General features: G+C 48.9%; 1 protein-coding gene across 2 annotated transcripts in view; it reads left to right on the plus strand.

The window, feature by feature from the left end:
* Positions 1 to 1228: 1228 nt before the first annotated feature.
* Positions 1229 to 17687, plus strand: part of LOC311111168 (polypeptide N-acetylgalactosaminyltransferase 18-like) — a 103588-nt gene continuing 87129 nt past the window's right edge. Inside the window, exon 1 of one of the 2 annotated variants that reach the window (XM_084153857.1) lies at positions 1229 to 1858. In XM_084153857.1, the coding sequence (XP_084009983.1) occupies positions 1621 to 1858 (238 nt within the window). In that variant the 5' untranslated portion in view covers positions 1229 to 1620. The remainder of the gene's footprint in view (positions 1859 to 17687) is intronic. The other variant, XM_084153856.1, reaches the window with a different exon arrangement.

Here is a 17687-nt window from a genome sequence, read left to right on the forward strand (position 1 = left end):
CAGTTCTAAGGCCACTGAAGGAAGGACTGGGCCAAATGCTTTCCCCATGGTCCCCACCCAAACAGTTGTGGCCTGTTTCAAGTAGGCTTCTCACTCAGGGACACCTAAATGCACACAGCAAAGATTGATTTCTGTGCCATTGTGCAATGAAATATGTTGTTGCGCATGCAGGGAAAATGTGTATTCAAACAACTTTGATTATAGTAATAATGATGATGATTATGAAAATAGGAATGTGTTTCAGCGCCTTATTGTTTTGTCTGTCTGTCTGTCTACTCCACAGTGTCCTCACACAGCGTAACTGTGATGATCAATAGACATGCAGTAATTGGGTTGTCCAGTGTTCCCCCCTTTGGAGAGAGAATAGGCTTAATCTACGAGCAACAAGCAGGATACTGTTATGAGATAAATGTGTTCATTTTCTAACATTAAACTCTCCTGTTTAACTGATGAAGTAGTGTGTGCAAACCCTTATAATACACCTTACCATTTAGGTCCCATTGTCTCTGTCTTGTGGCTTGATAAAGTATTGCAAGTGCTCTCTCATGCTCTACCTCAGTGCAGCATCCTTTGGAAACCAAGTTGAACGTTCAATTTTCAGGGAGAGACACTATAAAAAAAAATAGGTCAATTATTTATTTGGATACAGAAACCATTGGTTGTCAAAAATTACCATAAGCTTGTATGGGGAAATTTTATCACTGATTATGAACAAAACATCACATACCAACTGATTCCACTTTTCAAAATGAGGAGTGCTTTCTCCAAGCCAGTCAGTCTGATTGTCTGCAAAGGTGGCAATATTTAATATGCTGTCATCTCTAGGATATGATTACTAGGCCTACTCTTAGTATGTGACATGTTGTAGATGACAAGAATGCATGTGACAATAAATAAGTATTTGGGAAGAATGTAACCGTCACATTTCTTTATGTAAATTGTAGACTAGGTTTAATCTATTCCTTGATTGAAAAACAGTAAAGTCAAATTTGAATCATTGTATGACTTCTTGGACTGTACCGTAGCCTACCTTTATGTAAAAATAGGAAATTATTGAAACAATTACAGTTAATAATTGTTGCGACATTGTAAACGTGTAATTACTGTCTATTCATTATTATCACAAGTGAAAACTTTCACAATAAAACCCTCCCGCATTCTAATCTAAATGGATAATTGTGGAAATGAATGCACAGTAGCCTATTTCACAATTTCACTATCGTATCTCATTGGACAGTGGTTACACGCAGGTTCCACACGCCTTCTGTCGGTCGGTGAAATCGCGACTGCTGTGGACTTGCAAATAAAGCGAAATAGGGAGCGTTCGTCACCAAGACAATCACCTTTACTTTCCAACGACTGTGATATTTTTTTCATCTTTGACCTACCTATTTGGATTAAATCATAGCCTTCTGCGCGTGAAGGCAGAGTGTGGTTATTGGATCCGGAGGCGCTGGTTGGCCGCGTTTGCAGAACGAATTGCATCGTTGTGGAATTGTAGTAATTTATCCAGGTTGCTCTCAAGTGACGCGCATAGCACATTCTAGGATTTTGGTGGGCGACAGTCGCACTTGTCCTCTGGTGTACTGAATTTCGTTGGCTATATGGAGGGGTGTCGGGATGGCTTGCACAAGGAGAACCAAAACTTTGGTGTCTACATGCGTGATCTTGAGTGGCATGACCAACATCGTGTGTCTGCTCTATGTTGGATGGGTCACTAATTATATCGCGAATGTATACATCAAAGTCCCTATGCCTGTCCCAGTGAAAAAGTTAGAAGGCGACAAGAAGGGGGACACCCTACGGATCATAGAAAGACTTGATCGACTTGAGAATGTGGTCAACCAGCACATACAAGGTAAAGTAACCGCTAGACTGAGCAGTATCCTTTACTTACCATTTGATAGATTCTGAGTTGCATATGTTTAATTGTATTGAATGGATGGTTTGTGATATATTAATGATATCGACCTATTTGAATTAGCCTATATCTCCAAACTCAGCAAATAATTACATTGTTGATTTATAACATAAGATGACCCTAACATTTTCCTTTATGAATAATGTGACCACCATTTGTCATCTCCTTACTTCGAATGGTGTGCCTGTCTGGACCATGTGACATAAAGGACAAAGGACAATGAGAACATTGCAAAGGCCATTCAGTCTCTCTGGAGGCAAAATGTCTGGTAGTCTATGCATTATAATTGGAACAGTGTTGGTGACCTTAATTGCTTCTCCAACCACATGAAATATACATATAATAAATGTACAGCTGCAGTTATATGCAACATAATTGTTCAGCACATGCTGAAGCTTAAAACCTTATTTTTAAAAACCCAAGTCTGTCTCCTTATACATTTTGACATAATTGTATATTTATGTTGCATCTGCTCATCAGTTTTATTATGACTGCCTATTGTGAAACTCTTGAAGTTTGTTTGTCTGTTAGGCCAATAGTAGAAAACTGTCTAATTCTCTCAGACTGTCTCATGAGAACTGTAGTGTAGACTGTGAATGTGAAAACTAGCCCAGAATACTGTACCTATCTGCTACAATGTCATCTATTTTGAGCTATAAACTCAATGTCAAATGTACTGGGACTATATTTTGAAGGATGTTATATCAATGTAATACAGCACACACAGTACATACTCTACCCTAACAGAGGTTTGTCTGTTTTCCCCAGACATTAGCGTTGGAGATACTGTTGAGCTTACAGTGAGTGAATTTCCATAGACATTTATTTTTTTATACTATACTTTATAGTATTATCTCAGAAGCTCAATTGCTACAGAATGGGGCCATTGATTCAATTAATCAAAAAAATACATTTTGTTGTAGATCATATTGAATATCCTTTTGACTTTGGATTAATTAAGGATAAAATAAAATTTGATTTGATTTGATTACTCTTGTGTTCTTGGGAATGTCTGGAATTCCCTTCTCAAAATCCTTCAGGCTTTGCCCCTCGCTACAGCATACAGTTACTCCATAATCATACTGTAATTCTCTCCCTCCCTTTCTGTGTCATGATTTGAGCTTTACTCTTGTCAACACAAGAGAATAATGTTACCCAGGCTCTGATTTGAAACTGTGTAGGACAGGTAGAGTATGAGTTACAGGCAGACAGGGAGGCACCCATCCCTAGGTGGACTTCACTGAGCTGTGAGGCACTGTACATATTCAAACCTGGCTGGTCAGTTGAGTAAACATTCTTTGTGGTGCCAAGACTACATTTCACTGTTTGGCACTGACAGAGAGTAACCTGTTGAACAGCGCTCTGTACGTTTTCTGTGTAAGAGTGTCTGCCTAACTGCCTTATCTCCTCAGGAAATTTTAGGAGTATTTGTGTTACTCAAAAGGGGCAATGTCGCATTAGGTCAGATTGTAAAGATCAATTCAATGTGGCACAGAACACGGCTGGAAGGACAGAATGCCCTCTGTCTATAGCACTATACTGGATGGATGGAGGGTGGACTGATAAAACATGCACTGTAACTCAGCTGTGCATGCATGTTGATTTGGAATGTATCACCAATCAGCCTATTAGAGGTGGGCCTCAGATTTGAGCATAGTAAAACAAAACCACACACACTCCTCATGGAGCTTTGCACTGAGTTTTAGCGCTGCTTGAAATGTAAAGATAAAGCCCCATGTCCCACAGTGTATCACTGCATGTGGGAAGGGAACATTTCCACCGGTGCACAGCAGGTGTGGCATCACCATGTTGGACACAGACAGTCCGTTAAAACATGTTGGACACAGACAGTCCGTTAAAACATGTGTCTGGCTGATGTCACCTCCATACTCAATATAATAAGGCTTGTAAACTCCTCATATCAGTATTTGTCTAAAGAGCGGGATAAGGCAGTGCACACAACCCTTGATTTGTATTACGCACAGTCACTGAATGAGGCTCGCCTGGGTAGCTGACAAGTCCACACACGCCCACCGTAAGTGCTGTTACTGCACTCTACAGCTTTCCTTGTGCTCCCAAAAGCCTGCTGTACTAAATGGACAACAACTTACATAGTCCTCTATTAATAAATACGCTGCCATGACACTTGTTTACCCTGAACAAATGACTATCGTTCTAAGCCAATTAGTATGTGACAACCAAATATGGACGGAGTGTTCTTGTACAGAGACATAGAAATGTGTGTTGCACTGTATAACACTGGGCATCACTCAGGCATCAATCACTCCGAATGATGGTGTTTGTATTGTAAGTAGGAAGTCTTTCCTCCTGCAATGTGTTTACCTGGCTTTTTATGAGCATACCAGCGCTCACATTTCGAGCCGCTCAGTGTTCCTCTACACAGGAAACTGCAAATTCACTTGAGAGGTCTTCCTAAGTCATCAAGAAGTTTATATGAATTTAGACATGACAGATCTCAAAGGAGTTTTCTTCCGTAAAGTACATCTGGGCCTCAGAGACTTTATTATAGATCTCCCCTCTGAACATGAGGAAAGCAATGACAAAGTATGGGTCTATTTAATGGCGATTGTTTTTGTGAGAAGGCTGTGGTCCTCTGGTTGATTTGACCTCTGGGGCTGTATATTACCCCTGGGGATAACTAATAATATGGTGCTGATTCAGAGGGAGATGATGATGCTATTTCATTGGAAGTCCTCAATCAAACAACCCGTCAAATCAATTGAAAAGCCCTCTAAATCACAATGAGTGTTTACTCTTGAGAAGAGGAGCGAGAGAGGGGACAGGGGACGTGTGTGTGTGCACGTGTGTGTGTGTGTTATACACTCCTTGCTGGAGGGCCAGTAATAAATGTTATATAATGGAACAAGAAATGTATAGCCGATGGTCTTGTCTTTTTGCATGGTTTTGGCTATAGAGCACTTATCTGCCTTGTTGCTTCCACTAAAATATCACTCCCCGTATTCTGCCATGCCAAGTTAGTTTGCCCCCACATCCTGTCAATGAAATGTTGAATGACATAATGGCTGCAAGAGGCTGCAGGCATTGACCAAGTGTCATAATAATACGTAATGCTTAACTTGCTGAGTATAGGTTAAATATGGATTGCAAACAAGTGGTTCACTTGATCTAACATTAGGGCTGAACAGGTCGCTGCCCAAAATATTAATCAAATCATTGGCAATGCCAGATTACTTTTGTATTTGTAATCGTTACTTAATGCCTCAAATACTAATATTTGATTGACAGACTGGCAACTCTGTCTGAGAAAGTTTTCAATAGATATTTAGTTAACTACCCTGCCTTGCACTGACAGTCTTTATGTAATCTTAAGGGACCAATGAATATCCTCATTTCAGAGCAGAAATGTGGTGAGTGATTTGAAGGAGTCAGGCGCAGGAGGGCAAATCACAGAATAAAAGGTTTATTCTGTAAACACAGCGGTACACAGCAATGCGTCAAACACTCCAGTGAGGAATACAGGCACACTGGAAAACAACGAGGCACACGGGTGAATATCCCAGCGATACAAAATACAAGGACCTCCACGAGCTAATCTAACCTCCACAATAAACAATCACACACAAAGACAAGGGGGCAGAGGGAACACTTATACAGGTACTGATGAGGGGATATGAACCAGGTGTGTGTAATAAATAAGACAAAACAAATGGAATGATGAGATGAGGAGCGGCAGTGGCTAGAACGCTGAAGCCTGCCCAAACAAGGAGAAGAGGCAGCTTCGGAGGAAGTCGTTACAGTACCACCCCCTTGACGCACAGCTCCAGCAGCGCGCTGACACCGGCCTCGGGGACGGCCAGGAGGACGCGGATCAGGGCGAGCCGGATGGCGACGGTGGAAATCCCGCAACAGGGAGGGATTGAGAATATCCCTCACCGGGACCCAGCACCGCTCCTCCGAACCGTACCCCTCCCACTCCACGAGGTACTGAAGGCCCCCCCCCCAACGCCTCGAATCCAGGATGGAACGGACAGAGTACGCCAGGGCCCCCTCGATGTCCAGAGGGGGCGGAGGGACCTCCCACACCTCAGACTCCTGGAGCGGACCAGCCACCACCAGCCTGAGGAGAGACACATGGAACGAGGGGTTAATACGGGAATCTGGATGGAGTAGTAACCTATAGGTAACCTCGTTGATTCTCCTAAGGACTATGAACGGCCCCACAAACCGCGGGTTCAGCTTCCGGCAGGGCAGGCGGAGGGGCAGATTCCGGGTCGAGAGCCAGACCCGATCACCCGGTACAAAGACCGGGGCCTCACTGCGGTGGCGGTCAGCGTTGGCCTTCTGGCGACACACAGTGCGCTGGAGGTGGACATGAGCAGCGTTCCACGTCTCCTCCATGCGCAGAAACCAGTCATCCACTGCAGGAGCTTCGGTCTATCACACATTGAAATGGTGATAGGTTAGTGGAGGAGTGGCAGAGAGAGTTCTGGACATATTCGGCCCATGGCAACGACCACTCCCCCGGCCGGTCCTGGCAGTAGGACCGCAGGAGCCTACCCACATCTTGATTCACCCGTTCCACCTGCCCATTAGACTCGGGGTGAAACCCAGAGGTCAGGCTGACCGAGACCCACAGACGTTCCATGAACGCCTTCCAGACCCTGGATGTAAACTGGGGACCCCGGTCAGACACTATGTCCTCTGGCACCCCATAGTGCCGGAAGACATGAGTAAACAGGGCCTCCGCAGTCTGCAGGGCCGTGGGGAGACCGGGCAGAGGAAGGAGGTGGCAGGCTTTTGAAAAGCGGTCCACAACGACCAGGATGGTGGTGTTAACCTGAGAGAGGGGAAGATCAGTTGGAAAGTCAATACACAAGTGGGACCATGGCCGTTGTGGAACTGGTAAAGGATGTAACTTACCCGCTGGGAGGTGCCTAGGTGCCTTACTCTGGGCGCACACCGAGCAGGAGGAGACATACACCCTCACGTCCTTAGTCAAGGTAGGCCACCAGTACTTTCTGGTCAGGCAGCGCACTGTACGGCCGATACCTGGGTGACCAGAGGAGGGGGACGTGTGTGCCCAATAGATCAGACGGTCACGGACAAGAGACGGCACGTACTGCAGCCCAGTTGGGCACTGAGGTTGAGATGGCTCTGTGCATAACGCCTGCTCTATGTCCGCGTCCATCGCCCACACTACTGGCATCACAATGCAGGAGGCCGGGAGTATGGGGGTGTTGTCTATGGGCCTCTCCTCTGTGTCGTACAGCCGTGACAGTGCATCTGCCTTCACAATCTTCGTACCCGGTATGTAAGACAGTGTAAAATCAAATCGGGTGAAGAATAGGGCCCACCTGGTCTGGCGAGGGTTCAGCATCCTCGCTGACCGGATGTACTCCAGGTTACGGTGGTCAGTCCAGACGTGGAAAGGGTGTTTCGCCCCTCGAGCCAGTGCCTCCACACGGTCAGGTCTCTGACAACAGCCAACAGCTCCCGATAACTAACGTCGTAGTTCTGCGCCGCCGGGCTGAGCTTCTTGGAGAAGAAGGCACAGAGGCGGAGCTTGGGTGGCGTGCCCGAGCGTTGAGATAGGACAGCGTCTATCCCTACCTCGGACGCATCCATCTCCACTACGAACGGTAATGATGGATCGGGATGGGCCAGTACCTGGGCTGAGGTGAACAGAGCCCTCAGGTTACTGAAAGCCCTGTCAGCCTCAGCAGACCAGCAGAGCCGGCACGGCCCACCCTTCAACAGAGCAGTGATGAGAGCTGCGACCTTGCCAAATCCCCGGATAAACCTCCGATAGTAGTTGGCAAAGCCAATAAAGCACTGCACCTCCTTTACCGTGGTTGGAGTCGGCCAATTACGCACGGCTGAAATGCGATCTCCCTCCATCTCCACACCTGAGGTGGTGATGCGGTATCCGAGGAAGGAGACGGACTGCTGGAAAAACAGACACTTTTCTGCCTTGGCATGAAGGTCATGTTCCAACAGTTGGCCCAGCACTTTGTGAACCAGGGACACATGAACACCAGAATGTCATCGATGTAGACCACTACACTGCGACCAAGCATGTCACAAAACACCTCGTTCACAAAGGACTGGAAGACGGATGGAGCATTCATCAAACTGCACGGCATCACCAGGTATTCGTAATGCCCCGTGGTTGTGCTGATTGCTGTCTTCCACTCGCCCCCCTCTCGGACACGCACCAGGTTGTACGCACTCCAGAGATCTAATTTTGTGAATAAGCGCGCCCCATGCATTGACTCGATTACAGATGGAATGAGGGGTAGAGGATAACTATAACATATTGTCCCCTTGTTCAGTGCTCGGTAATCAATGCAAGGGCGCAGACCTCCGTCTTTCTTCTTCACAAAACATAAACTTGAGGAGGCTGGTCGAAGTGGAGGGACGTATGAACCCCTGGCGCAGGGACTCGGAGACGTATGTCTCCATCGCCTCCGTTTCAGCCGGCGACAGGGGATATACATGACTCCTGGGAGGCACAGCGTCTACCTGGAGGTTTATCGCACAATCCCCCGCCCGATGAGGTGGTAATTTGGTCACCTGCGTTTTGGAAAACGCGTGTGCCAAATCGAGGTATTCGGGGGGAATGCGCACGGTGGAGGTAGTGTCTGGACTTTCCACCGTCGTTGCACCAACGGAAACAGCTAGACACCTATCCTGACACTCTCGCGACCGCCCCATGAGAACCCTCTGCGGCCATGAAAAGGTGGGGTTGTGTAGTGCTAACCAGGAAAGACCCAACACAACAGGGAAATCGAGAGACTCGAGAGGTCTTTTGTGTAACCATCGTGACTGGTGCTGTAACTTCCCTAACGGACCCTGACCCTAATGGTCAACTGTCAAGTGCATTGATGGGCAGTGGAATGGATAGGGGAACCAATGGAATACCTAGACTATGAGCTAAGGACCTGTCCATAAAGTTCCCAGCTGCGCCTGAATCGACCAGCGCCTTACACTGTGAAACTACTGTGTAATCAGGGAATGTGATGTGTATGGTGCAGTGCGCAGCAGAGGGCTCTGAACGAGTGTGGGTTTGCTCTACCTGGGGTGACGCGAGAGTGCCCTGCCTGCCGCCTCCAGACCCGGAAGAACCCTGACGACATTGTGCAGCAGAATGTCCTCTCCTGCCACAAGAGTGACACTGGAGCCGTCGTCCTCCGTTTTCCCGGATCGCTGCACCACCCAGCTCCACCCAGTTGAAGGTGGGTGAAACGGGCAGGCCACTTTCAGGACGTCCTCTTGCAGCTAGCAGGTTGTCCAACCGGATGGCCGTGTCCACCAGCTGGTCGAAAGTCAACATGGCATTCCGGCAGGCTAGCTCCCTTCGGACGTCCTCTCACAGGCTGCACCGGAATCCGTCGATGAGGGCCCGCTCGTTCCACCCGGACCCAGCCACTAGCGTACGAAACTCCAGGGCAAAGTCCTGCGCGGTCCTCGTCCCCTGCCCCGTAGTTGTCCAACGCGGCTCCTCCTTATCTCCAGACCGCGTTGGCCCAGTCCAGGGCTTTCCCCGAGAGGCAGGAGACAAGGGCGGACACCTTCTCCCACTCCGATGGAGCCGGGCTGATGGTTGAGAAGTACATGTACAGCTGCAGGAGAAATCCCTGGCAGCGGGAAGCTGTCCCGTCATAATCCCTTGATCGGGATAGATAAATCCCTCTGGGTGCTAGGGTGTGGGTGGCTGGATACGGTCGCTCAGCTGGTCCCGAAGGGTCGGGTCCTCTCCTCTCCAGGCGTTGGATGACCTGGAGAACCCGATCCATCGCTTCTCCCAAGCTGGCTAGCATCGTAGAATACTCCCGGACCCGCGCCACGACTCCAGGCATGTGCTCTTCTCCTGCTAACTCCATGTCTTGGTGTGTGATTCTGTGGTGAGTGATTTGAAGGAGTCAGGCGCAGGAGGGCAAATCACAGAATAAAATGTTTATTCTGTAAACACAGCGGTACGCAGCAATGTGTCAAACACTCCAGTGTGGAATACAGGCGCACTGGAACACAACGAGGCACATGGGTGAATATCCCGGCGATACAAAATACAAGGAGTTCCACCGAGCTAATCTAACCTCCACAATAAACAATCACACACAAAGACAAGGGGGCAGAGGGAACACTTATACAGGTACTGATGAGGGGATATGAACCAGGTGTGTGTAATAAACAAGACAAAACAAATGGAATGATGAGATGAGGAGCGGCAGTGGCTAGAAGGCCGGTTACGACAAACGCCGAAGCCTGCCCAAACAAGGAGAGGAGGCAGCTTCGGAGGAAGTCGTGACAAGAATGCAGATATTTCTGTAACCCTTTTCCCTCAAAGGGAAGTGGAGATACAGTATCTTATTCTCCCATGCTTCTATTTTACTCTCACAATTCCTCTTAGCAACTCCCACAGTTAATTACCTCAGCAGGTTGTGGATTGGTAGAATGTTGGTGTCAGGGTAACATTGGTGTCAAGGTAACAGAGTAGAAATGTTGAGCATTTCTCTAAAGGGTGTCTGTTCTTTACAGAGCACAGCCTCAATGTATGTAGTGGTTTTAAGATTGTGAACGTACTGGAATGACAATAAAGATCTACCAGTCCTAAGTGAATGTGGTGTCAGTGAAAGTGTGCTGAAGCAGGGGTGAAGTGTGAGAGTGTGGATAGGGAGGGGAAAGGGAGTCTCCAGAATGTTGATTTTCCAGTAATGGAACGATTATTGAATTACAGATAAACAAATGCACTGGAGGACGATTGCAAATGAAAACAATTAATTACAAAGAATCCAGAGGGCAAAAGCATCATGAGGAAAATCTGAATTAATTAGAAATGTTAACCTCCCTTGCAGGTATTTCCCCCTGACAATTTACTCTAAACAGGAAAATATCTCTGGCACTTATTCAAGGCTACTGTGCCATGTTTATTTGAATTAACTGATAAAATAGTGTCTTCATGTAATTGATGTTAGTCACTACTGTGATTCTGAGGTAGATTCATGTCTCATTGCTGGAGAAGTGTAAGGAGGGGGTTATTTTTATGGTTTACTCCGTATCTGCTAGAATATCTAGAAAGCAACGTACAGATACTTCAGGACAGCGTTTAGAAGTGTCCCACTGAAACAAAAGCATTTGACAGCCCTCTCTGGCTATACTGTGATTAAGATGGTCCCATGCAGACTCGGCCTCTCCTCTATACCCCACCATCATCCCAAGCAATTTGTCTCAGTCCCTCATATCTGCCCAGTCTATTTGCTAAGTGCACACATGGGCACAAAGACAGCTTGTGTTCCACCAGACAGGCTTTTTAAGGAAGGCTCATCTCCATGTGGCGAAACGAGGAAGCTGAGTGAAGGTGACAGTAACTTAGAGAAATTGGCGTGCTTTGTTTTTACATGCTAGATTGTCTACCCATATTCATCTGCTGTCCTATTTACTTCATAATTCATAATTCATGCCTCTGAGTAAGAAAGGAACATTTTGGTTTGAGCAGAAAAAAACCTTTTATTTCTGGAGTTCTAGAGTCTTTCTATTCTAATACTGTATTAGTCTTTGATGTATTGATTTATGAGTAGGACTGCTTTCTCATAGAGCAGGAAACATACCAGGATATACTACACAGGGGAAATGCACAAGCACATTTTCTTATTTAGGAATTCATATAGAAACTCCCTGACTGTCATAAGCGTCAGTGAAATGCGGTGGGCGAAGTCAAACGCAGGACACAGAGCTTACTGGAAACATACTTTACTAGAAAGTAAACTGAGTACATACAACCTCCACACAGGGAGGAAAATAACCCGCACACTAACGACTGCCGATGACGAAAATACAATCACACACAACACACAATGAAAGACAGAGGGTTAAATAGGGAAGACAATACAACATAATGGAAAACAGGTGTAGACAATCAAGACTTAACAAGTCAAACACAGAAACATAGATCGGTAGCAGCTAGTACTCCGGGGACGACGAACGTCGAAGCCTGCCCGAGCAAGGAGGAGGGGCAGCCTCGGCTGAATCCGTGACACTGACAAGAATGAAGGAAGAGTTGGCACAGTGGTGCAAATCGAGGTCATGCAGAGCACAGCACAGTCGATGGCTGCATTCGAAAACAGGTCTGGAGATATTTACAGATGTAGGATCTTAATTTGAGCCAGTTCGCTACAGCAGGAAAATAATCCTGCAGCAACAGGAAATGTGAAGTATTATTTGGATTATAATGAATGGACATTTTTGTAGGGGTTGATACATTTTTCGTAAGGGAAAATGAAGTCTGACATTTTTAATGTCAAACTTCAGAAGCCTTTTTAAACCTCAAATACACTACAAGTTTTACATTTCCTGCATTTCAGGAAGGTTCAGCAGACTACAGATGTAGGATCTTAATTTGATCACCCTGTTGCAGGATAACTTTCAAACATAGTGTATCTGAGGTTTAAAAAGGCTTCTGAAGTTTGACATTTTCACATAGACATTTCAGACTGGATTTTCCCATACGAAAAATTTATCAACCTCTACAAAAATGGCTATTAATTATAATACACATAATAATTCACATTTCCTGTTGCTGCAGGATTCTTTATCCACTGTAGCAAATTGGCTCCAATTAAGATCCTACATCTGTATCCTGCTAAAGGTTGGTGTAAACTGTGGATTGATAACCCAGAGACTGTGTCACAAGCCGGGCTAGAACTCCGGTCTCAGATGTGGAAAGCTGGGGGTACTACCCCTTAGCCACAGAGGAGGTGTTGTAGGACCCAAATGAAACACCCAAGGCAATACTCCAGGTAAGTTGATTTAATGTTCCAAAACAGGAGGCAAAACAAAACAACTCCACGAGGGGAGAAAAACAAACTAAAGATAACTTCGAACAGCTTACTAGGACAGACACGGTGGGACACAGCAGGAGACACATAGTCAGGACGCAATAACCAAGTGAGAAACAAGGGGAAAACACACAGCTAAAATACTAAAGGGCAAACAAGGCACAGGTGACCTGGATCAAACTAATGAGGACACACGAGGAAGAACTAAGGCAGAGGGGAACACAGCTGACCTCTAGAGGCCCGGAGACAAACAGGAGAAGCAGGAAGCTGACAGGACCCCCTCCTCTAGGAACGACTCCTGACGTTCCTTCCAGAACACCCTGGCCCCCGGGTGCGAAAATCTCGGATCAACCCTGGGTCCAGGATGTCCCTGACTGGAACCCAGGAGCGCTCCTCTGGCCCGTAGCCCTCCCAGTCCACCAGATACTGCAGAGAGTTCTGGACCCTCCGGGAGTCCAGTATCCGGCGGACTGTGTAGGCTGGCTGGCCGTCAATGATCCTGGGAGGTGGCGGGGGTCTGCGTGGGGGGGCAAAGGGAGAAGACAAGACAGGTTTAATAAGTGAAACATGGAAAGTGGGGTTAATTCTAAGGGAACGAGGGAGAACCAAACGATAAGACACAGGGTTAACCTTTCTAGCAATGCGGAAAGGGCCGATGTATCTCTGGGAAAGCTTCTTGGACTCGACCCGGAGGGGCAGGTTCTTGGTGGCCAACCAAACTCTCTGACCAGCTCGGAAACTAGGGGCCGTCCGGCGGTGGCGATTAGCCTGACTTTGGTATCTCTGGGAGGTCCGAAGGAGGGCACGCCTGGCCTTCTTCCAGGTCCGCCTACAGCGTTGGACAAAGCGCTGGGCCGAGGGAACACCAACTTGCGCCTCCTCCTCTGGAAATAATGGAGGGTTGTAACCGAACTGGCATTCGAAGGGGGACAATCCGGTGGCTGAGGACTGGAGGGTGTTGTGGGCATATTCAGCCCAAATGATATAGGTGGCCCAAGACGTGGGATTACTGGCCGCCATACACCGCAGGGTGGTCTCCAGATCCTGATTAATCCGTTCCGTTTGACCATTAGACTCTGGATGGAACCCTGACGATAGGCTGGCTGTGGCCCCAACAAGCCTGCAGAAGGCCCCCCAAAACCGGGACGAGAATTGGGGACCTCGGTCAGAGACCACGTCCAGGGGAATACCAAATATCCGGAAGACATGGTTCATGAGGAGCTCAGCAGTCTCCTTAGCCGAGGGCAGCTTGGGCAGGGGAATAAACCGGGCAGCCTTAGAGAAACGGTCTACCACCACTAGGATGACGGTGTTGCCCTGGGATAGAGGAAGTCCCGTAACAAAGTCCAGAGACAGGTGTGACCATGGCCTTCGAGGAACAGGTAAGGGATGGAGCAGTCCCTGGGGTCGCTGGCGTGTCGACTTTCCCTGGTTGCACACCGGGCAGGCCTCCACATAGACCTGCACGTCCTTCTTGATGGACGGCCACCAAAACCGCCGTCGGAGGAACTCCAGTGTGCGAGCACTGCCTGGATGGCATGTCAAGGGCGACTCATGACCCCACTGCAAGACGCGGGCCCGAACAGAGAGAGGAACGTACAGGCGACCGGCAGGACCACCGCCTGGATCGGGCTCATGGACAAGAGCTTCTCGTACCCCTCTTTCTAGTTCCCACTGAAGAGGTGCGACGATCCTAGACCTCGGAATAATCGATGCCAGGGGCTTCTCTCGTACCTCGGGAGAATAGACTCGAGACAGGGCATCCGGCTTGACGTTCTTGGTGCCAGGTCGGTAAGACAGGAGGAACTGGAATCGATTGAAGAAAAGGGACCATCGTGCTTGCCGAGGGTTCATCCGCTTAGCCTGTTGGAGATATTCCAGGTTCTTGTGGTCTGTGAGAACCTGGAAAGGGTGCTGAGCCCCCTCAAGCCAATGGCGCCACTCCTCCAAGGCCAGTTTTACCGCAAGCAACTCTAGATCCCCCACGTGGTAGTTGCGCTCGGCCTCAGACAGGCGGCGAGACATGAAGGCACAAGGGTGTAATCTCCCATCCGCACCCCTCTGTGACAGGACGGCTCCCACCCCCACCTCTGAGGCGTCCACCTCCACCACGAAAGGTCTTTCTGGGTCAGGGGTCACCAGAATCTGAGCAGAAGTGAAGCGGCGCTTGAGATCCTCGAAGGCCCCTGCTGCTTCCGGACCCCAGTGAATCCTGGTCCCTCCTCCCTTGGTAAGCGTCGTCAAGGGGGCTACCACCGAGCTGAAATTCTTGATGAACTTCCGATAGAAGTTAGAAAAGCCAATGAACCGTTGAACCTCCTTGACCGTGGCAGGTGTGGGCCAATCGTGGACCGCCTTGACCTTCTTGGGATCCATCTCTAGGTGCCCAGGAGTGACAATAAACCTGAGAAACTGAGTCTGAGAAACATGAAATTCACACTTCTCAGGCTTAACGTAGAGGTGATTGTCAAGGAGCCTCTGGAGAACCCGGCTAACATGCCCCTCATGCTCCTTCAGTGACCTCGAGAAGATGAGGATATCGTCCAGGTACACGAAAACGAACAGATTAAGCATATCCCGGAGAACATCATTAATCAGGGCTTGGAATACTGCGGGGGCATTGGTGAGCCCGAACGGCATCACCCGATATTCATAGTGCCCCGTGGGCGTGTTGAACGCCGTCTTCCATTCGTCTCCTGGCCGGATCCGCACGAGATGGTAAGCATTGCGGAGATCCAGCTTAGTAAAAATGGAAGCCCCTTGAAGCAGCTCAAAAGCAGTGGCCATGAGAGGAAGGGGGTATCGATTCCGAACCGTGATCTTGTTGAGTCCCCGGTAATCAATACAAGGCCTAAGACCCCCGTCTTTCTTTTCAACAAAAAAGAAGCCCGCCCCAGCCGGGGAAGTAGAGGCATAGATGAGGCCGGCTGCCAAGGACTCCTTAATGTAGGTGTCCATAGCTGCGTGCTCGGGGGAGGACAAGGAAAAGATCCGACCTCTAGGAGGGCAGCACCCAGGGAGTAGATCAATGGCACAGTCATACGTGCGATGAGGCGGTAAGGCAGTAGCCCGGGCCTTGCTGAACACTGCCTTGAACCGATGGTAAACACTGGGGACTCGGGAGACGTCAACAGACTCTTGAAACTGGGTACTAGGGGCTGAGGGACTCTGAAGCATGCAGGTGAGTTGGCAAGTGGGACCCCAGCTAAGAATGGTGCCAGTAGGCCAGTCGATCTGGGGATTATGTCTGCATAGCCAAGGGTGACCCAGGATAATAGGATACTCGGGAGAGTCAATGAGATAGAAGGTCTCCTCCTGCTGGTGTTGAGAGATGGTAAGTCGCAGGGACTGAGTCGCCTCGGTAACCTTTCCTGGTTCCAGAGGTCTGCCATCTAAGGCTGTAACGGCCTGGGGTTGAGGAAGTAGTTGGGTAGGGATCTTAAGTTCCTTAGCCAAGGTTACATCCAGGAAATCACCTGCGGCACCGGAATCGATCATAGCCTGGACCCGATGCTGGTGGCCCCCCCAGGACAGAGTGGCTGGAATAGCCAGGACAGCGTTAGTAGGAGGCGCTCTAATTCTCCCCATCACAGCCCTCCTGTAGCTGGGCGGGGACAGGCGTTTCCCGAAAGCTCGGGGCAAGTGGAGCGGAAGTGGCCGGCAACCCCGCAGTAGAGGCACCGACGCTCCCTCATGCGACGTTCCCTTTCGTTGGGAGAAAGCCTGGAACGGCCTAACTGCATGCTCTCCGGGGAATCCTGGAGCAGTTCAGGAGCCGGGGAAGCTCTGAATGACGGAGTCCAAACAGGAGAAACAGAGCTGCTCAGAGGAACTTGGGACTGAGACACCTGACGGCGAGCCGTTCTCCGCTCTCTTAGACGATTGTCCAGGCGGATGGCCAAGGCTATGAGGGACTCGAGATCTCCAGCTGGTTCCCGGGTGGCTAACTCATCTTGAAGGGGCTCAGATAACCCTCCCTGAAAGCAGACCCTCAGCGCTTCATCATTCCATCCGCTCCTTGCTGCTATGGTCCGGAACTCAATGGCAAAATCTGCCGTGCTTCGGGGGCCCTGACGGAGAGACAGTAGGCGCTTGGAAGCCTCCCGCCCACTGACAGGATGATCGAACACCCGCTTGAACTCTTCTACAAATGCAGCGTGGGAGTCACAACAGGCCTCCTGGGACTGCCACACCGCAGAAGCCCAGGCGAGCGCCTTGTCTGAAAGAAGGGTAATGATGTAGGCAATCTTGGAACGGTCTGTGGGAAAACTTGAGGGTTGGAGCTCGAAGGTGAGGGAGCATTGGGTGAGGAAACCCTGGCAAGAGCTTGGATCCCCAGAAAAGGGCTTGGGAGGTGGTAGTCGGGGCTCCGCCAACCGAGAAGGCCGGTCGTCACTGGGGGGTGACCTGGGGGAAGGGAGAGGACCAGGGAGGCGTTCAAAGAGCTGGCGGAGGGAACTCATCATTTCGGCCAGGAGTTGAGAATGACTAGCCATCAGCTCCTCTTGTCGGCTGAGAACGGCTTCATGGCGCTGGAAAGAAGCCTCATGTCGAGTGATCACCGCCAACAGGTCCTGGGAACTGAGTGTTTCTGGGTCCATGAGTGACTTGGTTATTCTGTCACAAGCCGGGCTAGAACTCCGGTCTCAGATGTGGAAAGCTGGGGGTACTACCCCTTAGCCACAGAGGAGGTGTTGTAGGACCCAAATGAAACACCCAAGGCAATACTCCAGGTAAGTTGATTTAATGTTCCAAAACAGGAGGCAAAACAAAACAACTCCACGAGGGGAGAAAAACAAACTAAAGATAACTTCGAACAGCTTACTAGGACAGACACGGTGGGACACAGCAGGAGACACATAGTCAGGACGCAATAACCAAGTGAGAAACAAGGGGAAAACACACAGCTAAAATACTAAAGGGCAAACAAGGCACAGGTGACCTGGATC

The sequence above is a fragment of the Coregonus lavaretus genome (genome assembly GCF_964263955.1).
Source record: "Coregonus lavaretus genome assembly, chromosome: 37".
Lineage (NCBI taxonomy): Eukaryota > Metazoa > Chordata > Actinopteri > Salmoniformes > Salmonidae > Coregonus > Coregonus lavaretus.